We start from the raw sequence: 20,811 nt of genomic DNA on the forward strand, positions 1-20,811 counted from the left end.
CAAAATATTTCTTCCCATCTTAATATATATTTCCTTGTTAAAACATTTGGTTTCATGAAATATCTGTATATTCTCTTCCTTTCATACCAATGCCGTTTTTCCTCCTTAAAGCCAGTTCTCCTCTCATCGGTCATCCTCTATGTTTATAAAATTAGTTTTCCTTTAATATCTTTTCATTTCTTTTCATTAAAACCGGTTTCTTTTTCTGTTATTTACATTTAAACCGGTTTCTTTTTCTGTTATTTACATTTAAACCGGTTTTACTTTCTTTTATTCACATTTAAACTAGTTTTACTTTCATTTATTTACATTTAAACCGGTTTTACTTCCTTTTCTTTCCATTAAAATCGGGTTTGCTCTAATCTCAATATCTTCTTTCGCTGTTTCTAACCAAGTCCACTGAAATCTCAGTATATTTGCTTCTTTTAAACCTATTTTCCTCCCATAGAATATAAGGCAATTTCCGCCACAATCTTGCTGAATCGTGGTATCCCCTTTTTCATCTCTTACATCCAACTTATCCAGAGGGTATAGCCTTAAGCCGTAAACCGCCATACTATTTTTCGAGTAATTGTTTTAAACGGGGGACATTTTTAGCCTTCTATCGCGGCAAGCGCTGCGCACCGTTTTGTAAAATCTCCTGGGTCGTTAATACCCTTAAAGATTGTGCGGGAGATCCGTTGTAACTTAAAATAGACTAGTACATCCCTCTGATCCTCCGCTGAATCCCATTTGATGGTGCAGGCGTGGGTGCAAGCTCTTAGTTTTGGTCCACGCTACCGATATGAATAAGCTTTAAAACCTTATAAGAAAACTGCGCTTATCATTTTAAAGGTGCTGATGTTATAATTTGGATTCTTCGGGACAACGTAGCCCTAGAAACTCGCGCGGAATACACGCGATAAGTTTCTATTCTATTGGCTTCCCGCCTTTAACTTAATTCGTCAATAGCCACGTGGACGGAGATAAAGAAGAATAGAAGAAAATAGTGGGAGGAGACGGAAAAAAGATCTTGTACAGCTGTTAGATCACTGAGAGAAGACAAAACGTAATTTACGGGAAGACCATATAGCGCACCGCGGTTTTTTTTATCGCGTACTATGTATATACCATTTGTATCAATCTAACTTCCACTAAATTGTCCGATGTACAAGGGAAGGCGCTTTTCGAGTCCCTCCACTCTAAGGAATGAGTGATCCGTGCGGGTTCCGAATCAAACTCCCTTGGATCTTATTTTAACCGCGTTACCCTAAATATGGCATGCTCAATGAGAATCGATCATACGTTTTGTATTCGCTCGATTAAGTACCGATTTCCAACTTTTAGTTTTGTTCTAAGATCTACCTACCCCCGATACGTGTATTTTGTTTTTGGTGGAACAAATGTTATTTGTTGTTCAACATAATTCTTACTCTAGCTCGTCATTAACTAAATTTGTATCATGAAGAAAAAAAACACTTTCCAGATTAGAATTGGTTTTGAAGACACTTTAAAACATGCGCAGATCGAGTTGAATTTTGATGTGTGCATGTATGAGTACCATTTTAACAAAGTTGTCTTTTATTGGAGACCTATTATAACTCAAAAGTGGGGCGCGTGATTTCCATTTTATAGTTAAGAACATATTCTATACGGGAATAACAGTGTTTGGGAAACGTACATTCTATCTTTTGCCATATTGTTTCGAATCCAATCACTAAAATCCATTTTTTACGCTCTTTTCAGGAGACTTAACAACAATCGCCTTAGAAATCTCCCGGACATGCTTTTCGCTTCCATGCCCTATCTCCACAGATTGTAAGTACATATTTCTTTTTATTTAAATCATTATTTTAAGTAAAAAGAAGCGCTCGTGATCATTCCCTTCGTGGGAAGCAATCGGGCCTTCGAGTAATACTACCTGGTAATAAGGTCTAAAGAGGCAACGTGCTTTTGTTTTGGAATCGCGTCACTATGGCAACGTGACTCCTGATTCCCAGTAGGCCTTGGCCCTTGTTTTTTCCACTCCTTTTTGTTCCACGCTCGGAAATCTAACAATACTTTTCGCCTTTTCCCCTTCTTTTCACGTACTTCCTTTTGGGCAGGTTCGGGTTCTTCGTTACGCGTGATGTACTGATACGTCACATACTATTATAGTAAAGAAAATGTTTGGGTGCTGAACGTAGCCGTAATTATTGTAGAAAGATTAGGCTTGAGTGTGGAAGGACTTTATTTTCTAATCGCACGCTTAATTTTTTATTCAGGGTTACTTTGGGGTTGAGTAAAGTATAGGAAAATTGAGCTTTCGAAGGTCGTAGGTGAACGGTATAGGGTTCGTAACCTTCGTGTTTTTAAAGGTTAGTTAAATGATGATTCACAAAATTAAGGTCAGCAAGACATAAAACCCGAGGAATTTGACCATGAAATTCATAATATAAACAGGATTTGCGTGTATTCATAAATGTACTTTCATAAATTCAAAATATTACTTGCAATTACAAAAATCAATATTACTTCCACAAATTAGTTATAATCATTCCATGAATCCACAAAATTACGAAGCCATAACATTTACAAGAAATACCCGTGAAATATATTTCAGGAATTGACAGGAAAATGATAAAATCCCATGATTTCACGAATGAAATCCATAAAACTTAATTAACTGGCGAATATTTACGTCTAGTTTAAATTTAACTGAAGAACCCTGAAAATGAAGGTAAAGTCCCCAAAATATTCGAAATTCTAGAATAATCAGTGTCAATACAACTCGTTTTGTCACCTGTTCGTAAAGAAGGCAAAACCAGTTTCAATTTATTAAGTCAAATTGGTATTTCCAAAAAGGACTAATTGCAACTAGAACAGAGTGAAATACGTATAGAAAATACAATCCTTTTGTTTCAACAATTTATCCGTTATTACAGTGGCACGTACGTGCGCCTGGCCGCGTTCCCTGAGGGACTTGGCTATTATATTCTAATTAGTTGGGGTTTTCCATTGAAACAAAAGCCACAAAAGCATGCGAGGGCGGAAATTATGTTAATTTAAGGGTATATAGTCAGAGTCTAAATGGCGCTTAATTTGTTTCGCTTGTTTATTTTGATAAATCATTTAGATTCTCTTGTTGCGGAATTAGCTTAGCCCTTACCCCGTTTTGTTTTAGAGATGGGTTGTATAACGTTAGAAGTAAATTAACGCGAAATTGTCGCCAATAATTTTGCCGGATACTGGCTTTGAATCAAACATAATTTTAGATTAACTCACTTTTGATAGCTCCTTCATTGTTCATTTGTTGTTGTAAATTTGAAAGACATTACAATATAACCCATGACATTTAAATGAACCATTTTTCATTCCCCGTGCTTTAAATGACGGTAATTATTTTATTATTATTGTTGGAAGATGTTTTTCAGAATAAATTTCATAGGAGTGTTTTTGGAATAGAGAGTTTTACGCAAGGAGGTTGTGTTATAGCAAGTTACAAGCGTGACATAATGACAATGGAAATATAAATACGTTATTTGCGTGTACAAATATCCTTTGTTTATATTAGAAGAAATGTTATTCGTTTGTGTTTAAAGATACACAATGTAACGTTTTACGTAACATCTATGTATATGGGGCTTGTTGATATTCAGTTTCGTCAAATTCGAAATGAATGACAGTATTTATAAAGAAATGACATGGTACGATCCTAAGTCAATACTTAAAGTTGTACAGAACGGTTGCAACATTTAAGTAATTAAGAGTATTTAATTACTATTAAGGATGATAAATAATTTTTAACAGGAAGTCTTGAACATTGCATATTTATAAACAACTAAAAATAGATAGAACAATACCAGACGATAGTAAAAGGAATTTTAAATAGATAAAAACGAGTACAGTAGTACATTGAACGGCGGAGAAGAATTAAATGTATAAGGCTTAGATCTCTTTCGTCTGTTGATTCTGAATTTTTAACGGCCTGAACAGAAAAAAAAGTACGTCGAGAAATATATAATGCATTGAATAATAGATCGTTATAATAATGAATTCTTTCGGATAGATCAAATAGAAACTTTATTTTTAGAAAGGTCATAGCGACTCAGACAGTAGACATGTTCGTTATAACTATACTTATCGAAGCTGTGTTGGACAGTTCAGTATCAATTTTTGTTGTCTGTCTCTGTGTCTGCCTTTGACAATCTATCAGAGGGTAATAACTCACTTTGACCTGGACGATTCATCATGGGTAGTCAGGGTATGTATATACGCTATATTTGTCCCGATTATAGAATGTGTATACATTATGCTGTACTGTTGTGTTGAAAAGGAAAAAAAAACATCTCATTTCCGGGATAGTTTATCTTTCAACGATGCTCTGACCGCTCTTGATGTTGAGCGATGGTAAATGATAGCTTGTTTTACTCTATTAAAAGTAATTGATAATCAGGTCAAACTTGATTTTTTTTACAATTATTTTTTACCTTTTTTTTAAGTCTATTCTGCCTAACCAACGAATGAGATTGTGATATCTTATCAAGAGTAAATCAACAAGTATTCGCCGGAGCTCGCACCTATGAGAATTTCTTTTAGGGCGCGAAAGTATCGTTTGGGCAAGATCCGAACTTGCTATTGAACCACCTGAGATAGGGTGGTTCCAACTGAAAAAGACAAGAGAGAAAATTCTATCTTTTCGAGTTCTATATCAGTATTAGAGTCATACTGTATACTCCTACGCGTGAATCACTTCTGATATAACTGATATTAACTTCTACGTACTTGTTGAAACACTGTTGATTAGATTTTGGAACTAGCAACACGCACGAATGGCTCCAAAATCGATTTACGAAATCAGTAACTAGTGATTACGTATCTATATAACAACTATACAGGACGTTTGAATTTTCAGTCGCTGGCGGGTTATCATCTCAGACGATCTAATTGCTAGAAATTCAAATTCCGAATTAGATTAGAGAGTCCGTTTCTATTGCTAATGAGATTTTGGATTAATAAGTCATTTAGTTTCAAAGGATCTATAGATTTAGTCGCTCACTGACTTTCGGTGTTAACAACGCCAGAAGGCACACGCTCCTATTTGCAGGCCTATAATTGGTCAATTTAATCTGCGGACTTACCGAAGATTTTGGTTAGAGTTTACGAAGTAGTTTAGCTATAGCCTATTTGATTCTTTATTAACTTCCCTCCCATTAACTTAAGTGAGAATGTCGAAGGAGCTTTTGGAAGCAAATAGCTAAACTATCCTGTACAGTTTGCGGCTTGTAAGTGATTTTAAATTTCATTGGTGTAATTTCCCTATAATTTTGCGGCTTCCCTTTCCTTAATATTATCCATTTGATTACGTTATAAGCGGTAATGTAGATGTACTAATTCGAGAAATATACTAATTTATTATATTATACAAAAACGAGTTTTGCTTCGCAGTCCTTAAAAAACTGCATTTATACACAATCCGCGACACTTTTTCAAACCCACAAAGGGCCAGAAACTAGAAATTATTATACTGTATGTATTGCAATTTGAAATGAAGTTTAATCGATATGAGAAATTTGGTTTTAATTGCGTAGTTCAAACATTTGTTATGATTAGAAATTTTACAACAAAAACGGGTATAAATGCGGCGTTTCGAGATAAAGGGAGCTTAGATTTTCACGTATGAAATTATATAGAATCTGTTCCCGTAAAAACTTATCCCTGTCAAATAATTAAGGCGAAAAAATACAAAATGAGCTCTTAGCATTTTAATTTTTCAGGGTGGAACAGATAAGAAGAACACTTATTTCGAGTAAAATGTCGCTTTACTACTCCTAAAATGAGGTCCCGCATTCTGATTTGTGGCTTTAAAAGCAGTGTAGTATTTCTGACCTTTATCATACATTCAAAAAAGATGTTCATATGTATGTTGTTACATCTTGTATAAGTTTTAAACTTCAATTCGAACTCGAGTCATAATCGTCCTTGATTTAGCTCTTTGTTCCAAAACGCCGCATTTATACCCGTTTTTGTTGTAAAATTTCTAATCATAACAAATGTTTGAACTACGCAATAAAAACCAAATTTCTCATATCGATTAAACTTCATTTCAAATTGCAATACATACAGTATAATAATTTCTAGTTTCTGGCCCTTTGTGGGTTTGAAAAAGTGTCGCGGATTGTGTATAAATGCAGTTTTTTAAGGACTGCGAAGCAAAACTCGTTTTTGTATAATATCTGTCCCTTTTTGGGGAGAAACGTTATTTGGGAATAAATTAGTTCTGGAATAGTCAAACTAAATCGTCCAATTTTTTTAAGACTAATTATTTCACTAAATCGTAACTTACATTTGGAAATTGGAATGGTCGGATGATACAATGCACTGTATAAAAACACACTATGCTAAATATTCGTTGAAACCATATGAAAATTATAAAAATTCTCCAACTATTTCTTTGTGATCATTTAACATTTGGCTTAGAAAGACAAAAAATAGGCCCAAAAAGTTTTAAAAAAATCACGTGAACTTAATTAGAGAATCAAAATGGTGAAATTAAGCGCGAGATTTGAATTGAAACTTTTATTGAAATTCAGCGCATGCTGGCGCGTGAGCTAGCGCGTGGTTTAAAAATATTATTTTTGAAAAAGGCCAAGTTAACCTTACACTACGAGAAATGAGATACTATACCTTTTCAGCCTTTGCTAGTGCTGTAAAGTTAGGCTGTGAAAAAAGTGTACCCCCTTGGTCGCGAAACCTTGGGTCTAACTCGCAAAACTTTTTCCACCTCATAATGTTAAGCTCCATAGAGTTTAACATTATGATTTCGGATTGAGTATAAATAGAAAATCCCTGACGGGATTTTCTTAATATTGTTACACATAGAATGCTCGTATGCATTGTGACTGGTGAAATCTGTTAAATTTTGTAGTTCGGTTTTTATATAGTTATTGTTTTCGAAATACTGGGATAGTTTGATTTCAGATCAAGGACATGAACAAAACTAATTGCTAGAATATGTGTATTGCCAATTGTCTATAAACATAAGGCAGTCGAGCTTCTTGCCTCGCAATTATTTCTTTATTTTCAATATCTGCTGGGGAAAGAAAGGCCGCACGAGTCCATGCACGTGGGAATCTTGAACGACCACTTATTCTTATATGGTAAAACTTCATTTATTTTCCCATTAAATCAATACGCGACAATATAAGTCTTTAGAAAATATCTCCTTTCTATCGAAGCTTCCAGACTCTATTAATAAATTAGCGTCGCCGTTGTCTGGATATAGCTCTTACAGATTTTGTCAGAACAGGAGTGTCGAACCAATGGGAAATAGAGTTTCAGGACATATACGCTAGCAGATGACGCCAGGTCCTAGAAGGGTCTTATAAGTTTCAGTAACGTTGTCAAGTGATAGGGGGATTTTCATATAGAGTAATAAGCCTAAACATCTTTAAGCCTTTTTGACCCCCCGGCCTTTCCTCGCGTTATCCGTCCAGGGAATTTCAATATTTATAAGTTTTTCGCCTCATATACTTTTCCTTTTCCTGAGCACATATTCCAGGAAACACCTTCTGCAGTAATCAGGAAATTGGTCAATTTGGCCTATAATATTGAACAGGATATGCGTGGGGAGCTCAAACTTCAAGAACCAAAACTTTATTCATTCCATGTAGTCCGTCATATCGATGGTTGTATTTCAATAGAACCACTGTATTCAAACTGTCGGTTAAAATTTCTGGCAATTATGGCGGCAAAAAGTTATTACCGCCATTTTCCAAGATGGCTGAGGCCTATTATTCATTCGATTGTAGCCTATCATATCTTTGGATTTCAACCTTACCCAAAAATAGAACCACTGTATACAAACTATCTGTTCAAATTTCTGACAATTATGGAGACGCCATGTTTAAAGATGGTTGAGGATTTGAACCAAACTCTATGTACCCTAATTATACAATATATTACATGTTTATGCAAAATTTCAAATGAATTCGATGCAATTTGCAGCAGTTATTGCGATTGGAAACAAAATTTACAAACAATGACAAAAGATCTTGAAGCAATTTTTCCCGACTTTCATAGCCTCTAAACCCGAGTAAAACAACAGTCAATATTCAAGGGTGAATTGAATGTAGGAATATAGCTCTTATGTGTCCTCGTCTTTAGGTTGACTTTTGAATAAGTTAGCTTCCTCTGGATGCAGTCACCAGAGAGAGACCCCGGGAGACGTTTTCCTTCCAAATTGACCCGGCTCAAAGATCCTCCCGAATCTAATACCTTTTTCCTTGCGCCTTTACCTCTCCCTCCATCAGCCCCCTCTCCCTCCATCAGCCCCCTCTCCCCCTTGTTGCCTTAGCCTTAGATTTTGCCTGAGGCTTTCGTGATTACCTTTTTGTCTTTGTTTTGCGCTCGCCACCGATATTGCCCTAGGTTTTTAGCAAAGCAAAGTTTATATATAGAAGACTTCTAAATGTCTTAGATTGTATTTATTTTTTGCCTGGCTTTTGGGAATCATATGCTGAATTATTTAAAAGGGTTCAAAGTATCTTAAGGAACTTGATGCAGGTTTCTCCGAAAAAGTTCATTTCGGATGTCTGTACTGTTCGAATTCTTGGGTAGATGGGAATTAGCGCGAAGTACAAACATTCAACCTTCTCGAATAGGTCATTTCATTAATTCCAGTAGAGATGCAAACGCCATAGGAGGGGCATCGCCTTCGTAGGTTATTTCTTTCGCGCCATGAAGCTCCGCTAGAGGCAGTGAAGCAACGTTCACTCTTACATGCGAAAACGGTTCGAAGCGATTCAAAACGGTTCCAAAGTTAAGTGTGAACAAAGCTGATACTCGAGAAGCTAATTATAAACGCGGTTTCTTTAAGTTCCTTCGCAAACCAACTTAAGGCGGGTTTGGAAGCTATTTTCTAGTTTTCAGGGGTATTTCACATGGGCGGAGACTAGTATTAATGGTATTTTCTCCGGTCTTAGCAGACAACACCAACTAAAAGATAAGCAGACAGCACTAATAGAAGCGTCTTGAGGTGTGAACTGAGGCTGAAATCGGTTCGAAGTAGCAGTAAAGCTTTTGAAAACTAGTAGGGCAAACGAGTTGACAACCGACTCCCGAGCAAGTGTGAACATAGCTTAAGAGTCAGCTAGCCTCTCGAGTGCATAGTGAACTCAGGCTCCATCTGGCGTTGCCTCTGAGCGTGAGGGAAATAACCTTGAATGGCACCCCACTCCTTTGCGTTGTTTCTTTGCAAGTAATTCATAAAATATTCTATATTTCAGTTACTTATTCCTCGTTATATACTCTTGCTATGCTAATGTTTTTCTTTAACTTCTGCTTAATTTATTTCACTGAATGTATATATGATAATAATAATAGTTGGCGAGTTTCTTCGAATACCTTTCAATAATATTAGGCCTACCTGAAATGGGCCTGCTATGTATATTCCGGTAAACAAAAATACGATTTTCTCCCGAGTATCGTTTTCCGATTTTTATCTTGATGGGATTTTGGGGAAGAGCTTTGGCGAATAAGCGAAGATAGACGTCACTTCCTTTACGTTGGTTTGGGAATAAAACGACAGCTCTATTGATTGGATAGAAAGAACTGATGCGGGTAGAGAGTTTCGAAACGTTAGGACGTTTTTCTTCCTTCTTTCTTAAGTTGCATGGACATTCCAAGCGCTTGGTTTCGTTTCATCTCCGATTTTTGCCTATTTTTCTCTATATCCTAAAACTATTGAACCAAATGGACTCGAATTATGCGTTCCTAACGAGAGAATAACGGAGCTCTGCAGAACCACGCACTCAAGTATCATTCTAGTCTATCACCTTTGAAGGTCTTAGCTTTCTCTTTTTCTTCAGTTTCTCAGGGGAATATTTCTTTTTGTAGACCTATTTCTACTTTCGGAATCACTAGTTTTATTTATTTCTTCTACAGGTTGGGTTGTTTACAAATCAAAGCTAAAAGTTATATTTTTTTTATGAAAGCCATAATGGTTTCTTTTATGAAATACGAAGAATCCATGATTGTTGTAGCCATAACGAGGTTACCACAGAGTCATAGACTTTGGCTGTCGGGAAATTTTAAAATTGTCTCGAACTAACCCCATTTAAAAGATATATATTTTAATTTCATGATGCGATGCTCTGTCAATAGTAGTTTTTTTTAACTCTTTATACTGACACCATCCTTATTGCCATATAAACACGCGTGTTCGTGCGTTTCTAGAAAAGTTTTTAAGTTAAATTATAATTATAATTGAAATTCGGAGAGAGCGAAACAGTTTAGGATTAGAGTAAACGAAAATAATTAGCTGTAATTAAGTTTCTGTAGTGAATCACAGCCATTTATATCAATAATTATAGCATATTAAATAATTTTGGACCTCTCAGCTTTTTACAAAGCTTACTTCGCATTAAAAACCTTTTAATAGTATATAATCGAATCAAGATTATGCTATTTAATTGATTTAAAATCATTTCCCTTAATAGTCTCTTTAATCCTAAAGCGCTTAAATTGACCTTTGACATTTTGAAAAGTTATCTCTCCAAAAACTCGAAATTCAAATATTTCTTTGAATCGTTTTCCTACAAGGGAATCTCTTCCGAATCCACATCCACGATATATCGTAGTAAATTTTTTAAACTTATTAAATTTTATTTCTTGCAAACCAGAATTTGTTTGAAAACGGTGGATAAACGTGAATAAATGTACTTATAGCGGCAAAGAGTGGTTTTATAGCTACTCGTACAGTATGCTTGCCTCTCACGGGATAGAATTACCATTTTTATCTCAAGTAACGCTCGAGTAACGCAGTTGAACAAATCTGATAAGACTCGAAAAGCACGTTTTGCCTTTTTTTTTTATTCCAATTTCTTTTTCTTTTCTCCCCAAAAAAAGAAAGACTAATATCGGAAGTTAATTAATAGTTGAAGTTATCAGGGAATATTATAAGAGCGCGTGAGAAATATTTTTTTCCCAAGCCTGCTTTGTCTTTACCGCTAACAAAACTTAATACCTTCTCTAAAAGTCTTAAAATTAGATCTAATTTGCGTAATTTCAGGCTAATATACTTCTAATATCATATCCGCGCTCTGAGGAAACATTTCAAAGCCATTAGGTTTCTTTTTTATATACAAATCTAATATCCTACCCTTTTGCTTTTCTGCAAGGCAGATAACTTTTATGGACCTTCTTAAGACGAATTTACATTTTATAAGAGTGTATTTCTCCCCTCTCAAAATATGTAAAACTTCCAAAGTTACTTAAACAAGAAACGTGAATATAAGAATAATTTTACCACTATTAAGGTATTAAAAACTATACGCTATTAAATTCAATCACTCTAAAGGGAAGATTATTACCTTTATGGAATTTGCCTGGGATCTCTTTCATAAAATTCCTTTATGGGAGGTCGGAGTAATCTCCCCTTTATATAGAATATTATTTGATTAGATATTGAGGAGGAAACTGAAGATATTACCTCCTTCAAAATTGGCGGGAATTTTCACGCGGTTAAAATATATTTTGGCGCAATATTTTAAATCTCTTTCGTAGCTCCATTTTTCCCGCCAAATTCTCTTTTTAGCCGTACGCTGAAATGCAAATTCCTCCTTTGGGAAATTTTGTCCTCTTCATGGTGAAGGAAAGGGTCTGTAAGCGTTTGGATAACTTGACAAAAAAAAAAGCGCGCGAGCGGGAGGAAAGTGCTATGCAAATTGGCGGGAAAAAATCTCGCGCCTTTTTCCCTTAACAGTTAGTTCGTGGCTAAACGCTTGGATTGAGACTATATTTGGTTTTGCAATATACAGTATAGAGAGAATTTTTTTTTTGGTCACATATTGGAAACCTACTTTTTTCACTTTAGTAGCTATACCAGTAGTGTGCGGCTCCCCCATAAGCTTTAAACAGGGAATTCAATGGGGATATGGGAATATTGGGAGATTTATCCTCTAGGAAAATACTCTTGGATAAAGAGAGAATAAGCTAAGAGTAATCGAAAGAAAAAAAGTATAGAGGAAATGCGTGACCGAGGCTTATGGAAGTAAAAGTGAAAGTCTAGATAAAATTCGAGATGGAGAGACAACATCTGTAGGGAATGTATTTTAATATTTTTGAGTTACAGCGCCTGGAAAATGATTTTTCTTCGTTTATTTCTTGGAAGTTCGACTTATTGATTGTGAAATTGCGTGATAACTTCTAAATTTGCATAAGTATACTCTTGGTACAGCGTACACTTCGTTATAGAAAATTTGAACAATTTTATATTTCATTTCGCTTATGAGTATCACTACGACGTACCTTCACACCAGTAAATTTAAATTATCAACGAGACTCTTTGTGAAATAATTCACGCAGTTTTGTCATATATTGTGACATTATTTTAAACCTAAAATATCTAGGCTTAAGTATAAATATTTTTCCAAAAACATTTTAAATTGCATTTTGCTTCAGAAAATCCCATTACAAGGCAAAAACGATATATTGTTAAATAACGACAGTATTTCATAATCAAATTTTATGGTACCGCACTTTTGCGAATAAAAATAGGGTTCTCTTTACCTAAATCACGATAAACATACTTTTCTCCAATCCTTTTAAAAACACCCCCAAAATTTCTTAAAAGCCCTTAAGTAGATCAGACTTATGTCCAAAGTGTATAAGAACTTTTTCTCGCGCGCAGCTTGAAGATGATGGTGGTACGATGTCTAAGAGGCGCATGCATTTTTGCCGCGTTGATAGCACCATTTTTAGGACAATACAAAATAAGTACCCGCCAACTAAATAAAAATTTTCGCCTCCCAAAAATATAACAGACACACCCTTGCCATCACGTAACGTTTAAAAGTGTACCTTTTCTTCGATATTTACGGAGGAAAAATCAAGTAACCTTTAAGCCTTGGCTTTATTAAAGATACTTGATTTTTGACCCCGGAAAGGAAGCCTTTGCCGTCATTATATTTGGGGGTCCCAAACTCGTAAAGATGAAGAACGACCTTCTCCCAAAAGCGAAATGAAAATAACTTGGCAACTTTTACAAACTTTTCCTAAGTGCTTCCGCACATCCTTTTAACTCTATCTTCTTTTCCTTTGCACGCGCCGGAATCATCTTTTCCCATCTATTCTTTTCCCGCGCGATTCGTTGTCATGGAAACGTCCCGCGCTTTCCTCTTCACTCTTAAAAGCCTCCCCAGTTCCCCATACCCACAGCCACCCACCCACACCCACGATGTCCAACCCGCCTTCTTTCTCTTTGCTTCCCGATATGAGTATCAGTTCATCAATCAGACGGGGGAGGCTAATTTAAAGAGGCCTTTTCAAAAAAGCTGCGTCGGCTAGGATGCTAGACACTAACGGACCACGGAGGATAATATTGGGAGTATCTAAGGGGTTTACTTGTAAATAACATGTTGAGGTTTGTGGCATTTGTGCCTGATGGATTTAACTGCCAGTTGGAGCAATTGTAGGTCTAGTTTTGAATGATGGAAATCTTAAATTGAAAAAACAATAGGGTTAGTTTTGGGAAATAGGTTTACATTTGAGCAACTGCAGGTATTGGTTTGGTCAAAGAAAAATTTGAATTATATCAAATGTAGGTTGGTCTACTTTGTACAATTGAATTCTAAATTAGTACAAACGTAAGGATATCTTAATTGGGATAGTTGTAACTTATAGCGATTTCCACTGACTGCTCCAAAGAGTGCTCTCAGGGTTAGGATGACGTAACTGCCCTCAGCGAGTTTTGGAGAGAATAGTTTCGTCAGTGGAACACGATCGAGAGGTCCGAGCGCGCTCTGAATAATCAAAATTGGCGCCGGAGACGAAATTGTAATAAAGTGTGTATATCTTGACGCAAATGGGCTGAAACCAATTAATAGATTTAACATTCCAATTAATTTACAAAAAAAAAATCTATTTTGAGTAATGATCGGCAACGTCTCTGATATAATTATTGGTTTTAGGATGAGGCGTAATATCTTTAAAGTAATGATAAAACCTCGTATTCTTCATCTTCAGAACTTTCAGAAGATGATTCCTGAAATAAATAAGCATAAGCGAGAGCCTGTCTTCTATGAGATACCGCGTGGTTCGCCATTTTAATTTTATTACGTCATACTCGAGCACCGTCGCTCCGTCGAATTTTTCAGAGCACCAAAGAGCAATTCTCGGGCAGTTTTTGGGGTCAGTGGAAAACGCGATTCTGGGCGAGTGTTGCACTCGTGTTCCCAGTGGCGGACGAAAACGCGCCGAGAGTGCACATAGAGTGCTCTAGTGCAGTCAGTGGAAATCGCTATTAATTCCAAATTTAAAGTTTTTCCATATTAGGTTCATCAGGTTATCCCAATTTCAACTGAGTTTCAAACCTTATACCAAATCCTGGATACAAAGTTTACATCCTCCATGCCAATATGCAGTGTCTCCCCATTCACGCGCTTGTTTTTGAAAACCACTCTCCATTTATATTGCACGGGTTTTGAATTCATTTTCAGGCTAATTTTTTCCTCGATGTCCTGGCCAGGGACCAGGGGTGGAGAGCCGTCGTTGGGGGGAGAAATGGCCGTTTTCACGCTGCTTTGCCTTCGTTGATGGGTTTGGGATCATATCATAGGATAGCAGTGGCTAGGTGCGCCGTTTTTTTTAAACCACGAACGCGGGAAATTTGTTGGAAAGATTTGTTTTGGGATGAAGGATGGTGATGTCATAGGGGGTTTACGTTAAGGCTCGCGCGACTTGATCTAGGATTAAGGTTTTCTGAGTTATGAATCACTCGTAATTGGGGGGAGTCTGAAAATAAGCGATGCTTTTTTGGGAATCTTAATTAAAAGTTGTCTGTATATTGAGCAATTTTTGGTTCCAGACACGAATGTTTGAAGAGTATAGACAGAAGTACTCTAAACCGAAGTTATTTCACGAGTTGGGAGCTTTTCATAAATGCCTCTATTTCTCTTTCACAGAGGATTAAAATTAATGTCAATAACTTTCATTTCAGTTACTTTCCAAAGCTCAATTACAAACAAACTTGTAATAATTGCGCGATAGGTCTGGCTGGTAATGTTTAATAAACACTTCATTGTTGGGGTTCTCTCGGCCTCTTATCGTCCTTGATTTAGCTTCACTAAAGCCAGTCTGCAATAGATTCAAATCTCCGTGTGACCAGTACGAGCTGAGCAATTTTATCAAAGATCGTTAAGCCTTGGAATTAAAGCTTGGGCACGAAAACCGTTTTTATTATTTTTCTTTTCCATGAAAAAGTACAATTGAGGACTTTTTAGGATCGCCCTTATTTCGTGGGAGCTGAGTTTTATTGTTGGGATTACTTCAAAAGCCTCTCTATAGTTTTCTATTCATTTCGTTATTTGAAATGTTATCATTTAGTTAGGCTTAACTGTCCCATCTCAGTAATTGAATTTCTATACCCTTAGCATGCAGACGTGTGGGAATATTGCGATTTGCGTATACCTATGGGAGAAGCGATTAATATTGATATAACCAACTTATTTCCCCAATTGCGATCTTTTCCTAACGAGCAGATATTTTTATTTGTTCATTTTTTTTTCTTCTTTATTCCATTCTCCAGTGTTAATGATCTTCCTATTGAAGATCCTGTTTTTACATCGTTATTTCAGCTAAAATAAACACATCTATGAATTCCTTTTTTTCTCCTCACTTTATCCCTTTGTTAAGAGGACTTTGTTATGTATCTCCGAATTGGGAAAAACTAGTTAATCTTGTGTTTCGTCATTACATTTTTACCTCATTTTATTCAACCAAGGCTTAAGGTTATTTACTTATCACAATTGTTCAGAATCATTATGATAAAACCTCCAAGCTATTTATTTGTCTGGCGCCCTGAATTATTTTATAAAACAAGTAGGCGGAGTTCATGCTTGAGTGCTCCATGGGTTTCGAGTATTATTCCGTACATATTTAATTATACACGTTTAAAATTTTAATTGTAATTGAGGATAAAATTGGGTATAGTTATACCCGGGGTTATTTTGATGACTAGGTTATTAATTCCAGTTTTTCTGTACCTTGAATTTAAAGTATAATTCTTAGTAAATTTAAATGCATATAATTAATGAATTTAAATGTTTGTTTATTTATTTATTTATTCAGTTTTAATTGAGTAGATAAGAGAATTGGGACAGGAAAATTCTATCTATAATTAATGGTATTAATTCTAATTACGAGTAATTACCATTTGGTCTATTTTTCCTTTTTGCAGTCTTTCTTTAAAATTAAAGTTAAGAAACAAGAAAACCCTTATAATTAAAAGAGAAGGAGGAGGGGAATTGTTTTTACTGAAACTCTTATAAGTTTTAGGAGTTAAAAAGAAAAACAAGAAGTAAAACAGCTCGTTTTTGCAGAAAGAAATAAAAATTCTCTAATCTTTAGCAGAGCCATTTGTAAGCCTAGCGAGTTTACGATGTGATAGGCCTCCCAAAAATACTCTTTTTCCTTCTTTACCGAATAAAACTGAGTATCAAAAGAGAGGTTTTTTATCCAACACACACTCTGACTATAGAGTTATATAACTAGCGTGGCTTTTCCAGAAAAAAGAAATATTTTTCGTTCATCTCGAAGCTAGTGGATTTCGTGTTAACTAAATTGAAATACGGTGTAGTCTGCTCAAGAAGAGAGAAGAACTAAGGGTGTTTTGAAAGAAGAACTAATCTGTACTCTTTATCAAGAAAGGAGAGGCAGAAGTCCAGTACTTTTTTAACTCTAGTTTTGGGTAGGGGGAAAAAAATGGCAAGAGAGTCCAGTCTTGATTTCTTACAAAAATTGTTTTATCTGTTAGTTTCACGGGTGGGTTCAAAGGGAAGCTAATGTGGTAAAAAACTTTGTCATTTGTTTTTCAAACTTACTTGTCACTTGATTGAATTGTCAAATAGTAAATAGAGTGAGAGACAACCCAGTGTAATTTCTGTTGTTGTGTTATATGAACGTTGTTTTTTATTATTATGTAACACCTAGATTTCCGAAAACGGAGTTATGAGTGTCCTTGTGTATGTGTGTTTGTGAAGAGATGTCACAGGAAAAACGTGTTCAGTGAGGAAGTACTTAAGAAAAGATCCGAACTTGTATTGCGAAAGAAAGTGTTGCTGCAATTACAGCGTTTACTTTTTAGTTAATACCGTACCTCTTTCACAACTAATTTTGTCAAAATCAGAAAACCTTTACGAAACTTAAGCGCAGTGTTTGATGTTAGAAATTCATTCGTCTAAAGGAGTATAGTGAATTTAGTTTAAAATGGTGCTTTTAACTAAATCACTGCGAATGAAAAATGACTTTTAACCCTGAAGGAAAATTCTTTCTTTAGACCCTCCAATCCGCGTTCTTCAGTTAGAGCGATGTTGGAAATCACGTTGCACTCCTTTACCTTCGATAGCCTGTCAAACGCGACACCTTTTCTGACTTTCTTATCTAATAAATACGGTTTCGGTAGTGAGAGGGATGCTTTTATATAAAAAAGGGCCTTAAGCCGACTCGGGGATGGATAAAAACCATACTAAACACCATAGCAGCTCCATCTCCTTAGGGTTTGTCAAATAAAAAACTGAGAGATCCCTAGCTGTGGTCAGTTTTTTTTTCACTTCTGTTGAAGATACCCTTTTTCCAATCCAATCTTTGGGGTAGAAAAATAAGAAATCTTAAGAAATTTTCGGTCCCTTTTACACGCTACTACCTTTTTTTAAAAAATGAAGGTCTCTTTGGAAAAGGCGGGCGTTGATAGGGGAAGAGAGAAAAAAAATATAAAAACTCCCGAGTTACAGTTCTGGTCAAGATAAGGCTTTTACAAAAACCCTCTCGCGCCCTTAACTTACACACTGAAAGAGATGAGAGTTGGTAGTATATATATTTGCCTTTTTTTTTCTCCTTCATCCCAAATCCCCGAAAGATAGAATATATCCAGCATCATTCGTTATACAAACCCCACGAAAAGGAAGGTTTTAGGGTATAATTGCTTGAACTGATTGGGTGGAAGACTGAGAATCCGTAGAAGGATGACAATATGTAACATGATTCTTCCCAGGCTCACTTCCCTTTTTGTTTGCACTCTTGCTAATCAAACTTCAGATGGGCATCGCAAAAGTGCCAGGGTGAATTCTATAACTGTTTGGTGCTAAATTCTCAGCAATCAAACCCACAAACCTTGATTGTCTTGACGTGAAACAAAAATCAGTACACAAGCGCCCCTTGGCAAATACTTAAGCACTAATAGATAGAGTAATGATGCGTATGTGGTTAGGTTTAGTAAAATTCCTCCAAATGTTCTGATGTTGGGATGAATCATGGTACAATTTCCCCGCTTTGTGGTAACTTCTCTGGAAGACAAGTACTATATACTTCCGGTATAATCCTTCTAACAACCGACATAGTCTATTTGGTGTGATGCCGAACCACGCTGTTAACTTTATTTCCAAGGCAAACCTAACCAAACGTAATGTCTTGTGGTTGCTGAATTTGGTTTATTTGAAAATTGGATTAAATTTAGGATATGGACATGTCTTGACCTTGTTGTTTTTTATTCGGGTGGTGGTTTTTTTTTATCGCCGAGTTTTTCATCGTTTCTTTCTTTTATGTTTTTTTTCTCGAGCATTTTTTTGGGACTTGGTTTCGATCCCTTGAGATGGTGCTGAACACCAGACCAAGCGTGAAAGTATAATTGAAAAGATGACGCCGTGTGCGCGCCGTAATGCGCCTACATCCTTTACCCCCCCCCCCTGCTTCCACAGTCTGTAACTAAAAAGAAACACGGAACGACTTATACGAAACTGCTGCTGTCTCTAAGGGAACTAAAAAAATTCGCTTTTATTATCAACAATTCAGGCTTCCGGGACAGAGATTCTTTAATACTTGCTTCAAAGACACGAGATACTTTCGGAATTATTTAAGAAAGGTTGCTAGTAGATTATTTAATAGATGTATCATCTAACGATAGTCCTTGGAAAGTTCCAGAAAAAGATAACAGAAACCTAGAAGTCGATCGTATACCGTGTAAGACCAGAACTCTAGCTTTTCTTTAATCTTGTTTTGATTAACGCAACTGTTTGGGAAATGATCAACTAACTTGGTATAAAGCAACCGATTCAACCTAAGCGTAACAATCGGATGAGTAAACAAAGCCATCACTCTACCTGTTACTTAACAAGAAACAGGTAAACAGATGTAAAGAACAACAATCGAGAAAAGCAAACCGCAACACGCTAAAATATCCATGACAAGAATAAATACGAACGCAATTCGAGGAAAACGATGCTGCCGGATAAAAGGATGCTATGAGGATTGAGGTGAAAAGAGGTATTTACTATTCTAGAGAAAGAGAAAAAGGACCAGTTGCTTCCTCCGTTGCCATGGCAACTCGCGAGGATGTATTCTTTTCTCTCATACCGGTCATCTGGGAATTTTACTGCAAGAGAGAGAGAGAGCTTGATGGTAAGGAGGGGTAAAGAACTGAGACTATGGTGGATGCTGCGGAGAAACTGGCAGTGTATATATGTTGGTATTCCGGGTACGATCCATCAAGTAGATGGTGTCAACATGCACGCTCATTAACCATCAATCAAAGCCCACCGCCAAACCCCCTACTAGAAAGAAACTAATATGGCCACTATCTAGAAGACATAACCAACCCACTTCTTTAACTATATCAGCAGACCAGAGAGAGCTGGTGATTATGTTTAAATGACTGGTAGTGGGAACAATAAGTTTTTTTTATATCTGATAAGGGCGTTGGACCTCATAATGCGTTACGTCAAAGTCATCGTCTAAGCGAATAGGATCAGAAACCACGTGGAAATTTCTCAAATATTTTGAAGACGTCTCTGGAGAATCGTTAACCACAATGACACTTTGCCGAAACTGGACATAGTCAAGTGTTGGTTCAAAACATAAGCCTGCCATTTTTATTTTCCTAAGCCTTTTTATGCAAGGGTAAACGGGGAAGTTATTGTGGTCTTCCTTCTCCTGATTTCTCATCTCAGACTTATAGTCTACGGTCGTTTCCTCTCCAGGGATCGGAGACGAGTCTCGATACTCTCTGCGGTTGACGCATTTTATGGAATATTCTGTTTTCTTCATGCATATTATACAAGAGTTTCTGAATATCTCTCGATAGCTCCATTAGACTTATTGCTTGCGGTATAAGACGGTTTACGCGTGGGATTTCTTTTTGGAAAATGGTTTACGTCTTACTTTCGAAAAATATTCCCAATTTCAATTGAAAACTCCAAGTACTCTTGGAACTTTGAAGTATTGCCATTGAAAGATACCTTTTCCCCTACGCGTATCCCTACGCCGTAACTGTGTACCTAAATCGCTTTCCACTTGTAATGAACTGTCAATGTACATTGTATGTTTTGAAAAATGCCTCTTGTTTTCGTTTGAAGATGAAGTCCTCCAAAAATTCACACTGTTTTGGTTCAAAGAATAACTTTTTTTATTTCGCAAATGCGTAACCTTAACTAGGGCCCCCTTTTAAGTAATACCACGCCCAGAACGTGAAAGGATGGGGATATTCGTGCCCTCAACATGGCCCCGGTAATTCCGCGAACTTCTGAATTGAGGGTCTCTCTACTCTCTAATAAACATCCTATTTTCGAGCCCCTTTATACAGTTACGTTCACATTTTATGGATATCCTACTGGACGCTTTGTCCAGCAAGAGGATATAAGGATTCTAGTATATTAAAGTCATAGTTTGCGGAAACACGTGACCGACAACGCTATTAGTGCTTTATATCACTATACATTTACAATCTGAAACGTGAATTTCTCGGAATAACTTAATAAATTTGTTCAAGTTCTTCAGTGTGAACGAAACTTTGTCAGTTATTAA

The 20,811-nt window shown here is 36.3% G+C and overlaps 1 protein-coding gene and 1 long non-coding RNA gene across 6 annotated transcripts in view; both read left to right on the plus strand.

Moving 5' to 3' along the window:
* LOC149623486 (protein slit-like) overlaps positions 1-20,811 on the plus strand; it is a 327,465-nt gene that overhangs the window by 229,625 nt on the left and 77,029 nt on the right. For all 5 annotated transcript variants that reach the window (XM_089852459.1, XM_089852458.1, XM_089852457.1 and 2 more), the window contains one exon: positions 1,726-1,797. In XM_089852459.1, the coding sequence (XP_089708585.1) occupies positions 1,726-1,797 (72 nt within the window). The remainder of the gene's footprint in view (positions 1-1,725; positions 1,798-20,811) is intronic.
* LOC149623499 (uncharacterized) lies at positions 3,053-6,919 on the plus strand. The gene is made up of 2 exons (XR_016374742.1): positions 3,053-4,368; positions 4,461-6,919. It is a non-coding gene; the product is annotated as an uncharacterized LOC149623499 (long non-coding RNA).

This window comes from Phalangium opilio, unplaced genomic scaffold (assembly GCF_054372755.1).
Source record: "Phalangium opilio isolate 3A_F unplaced genomic scaffold, DU_Popi_V2 ptg000113l_1, whole genome shotgun sequence".
Lineage (NCBI taxonomy): Eukaryota > Metazoa > Arthropoda > Arachnida > Opiliones > Phalangiidae > Phalangium > Phalangium opilio.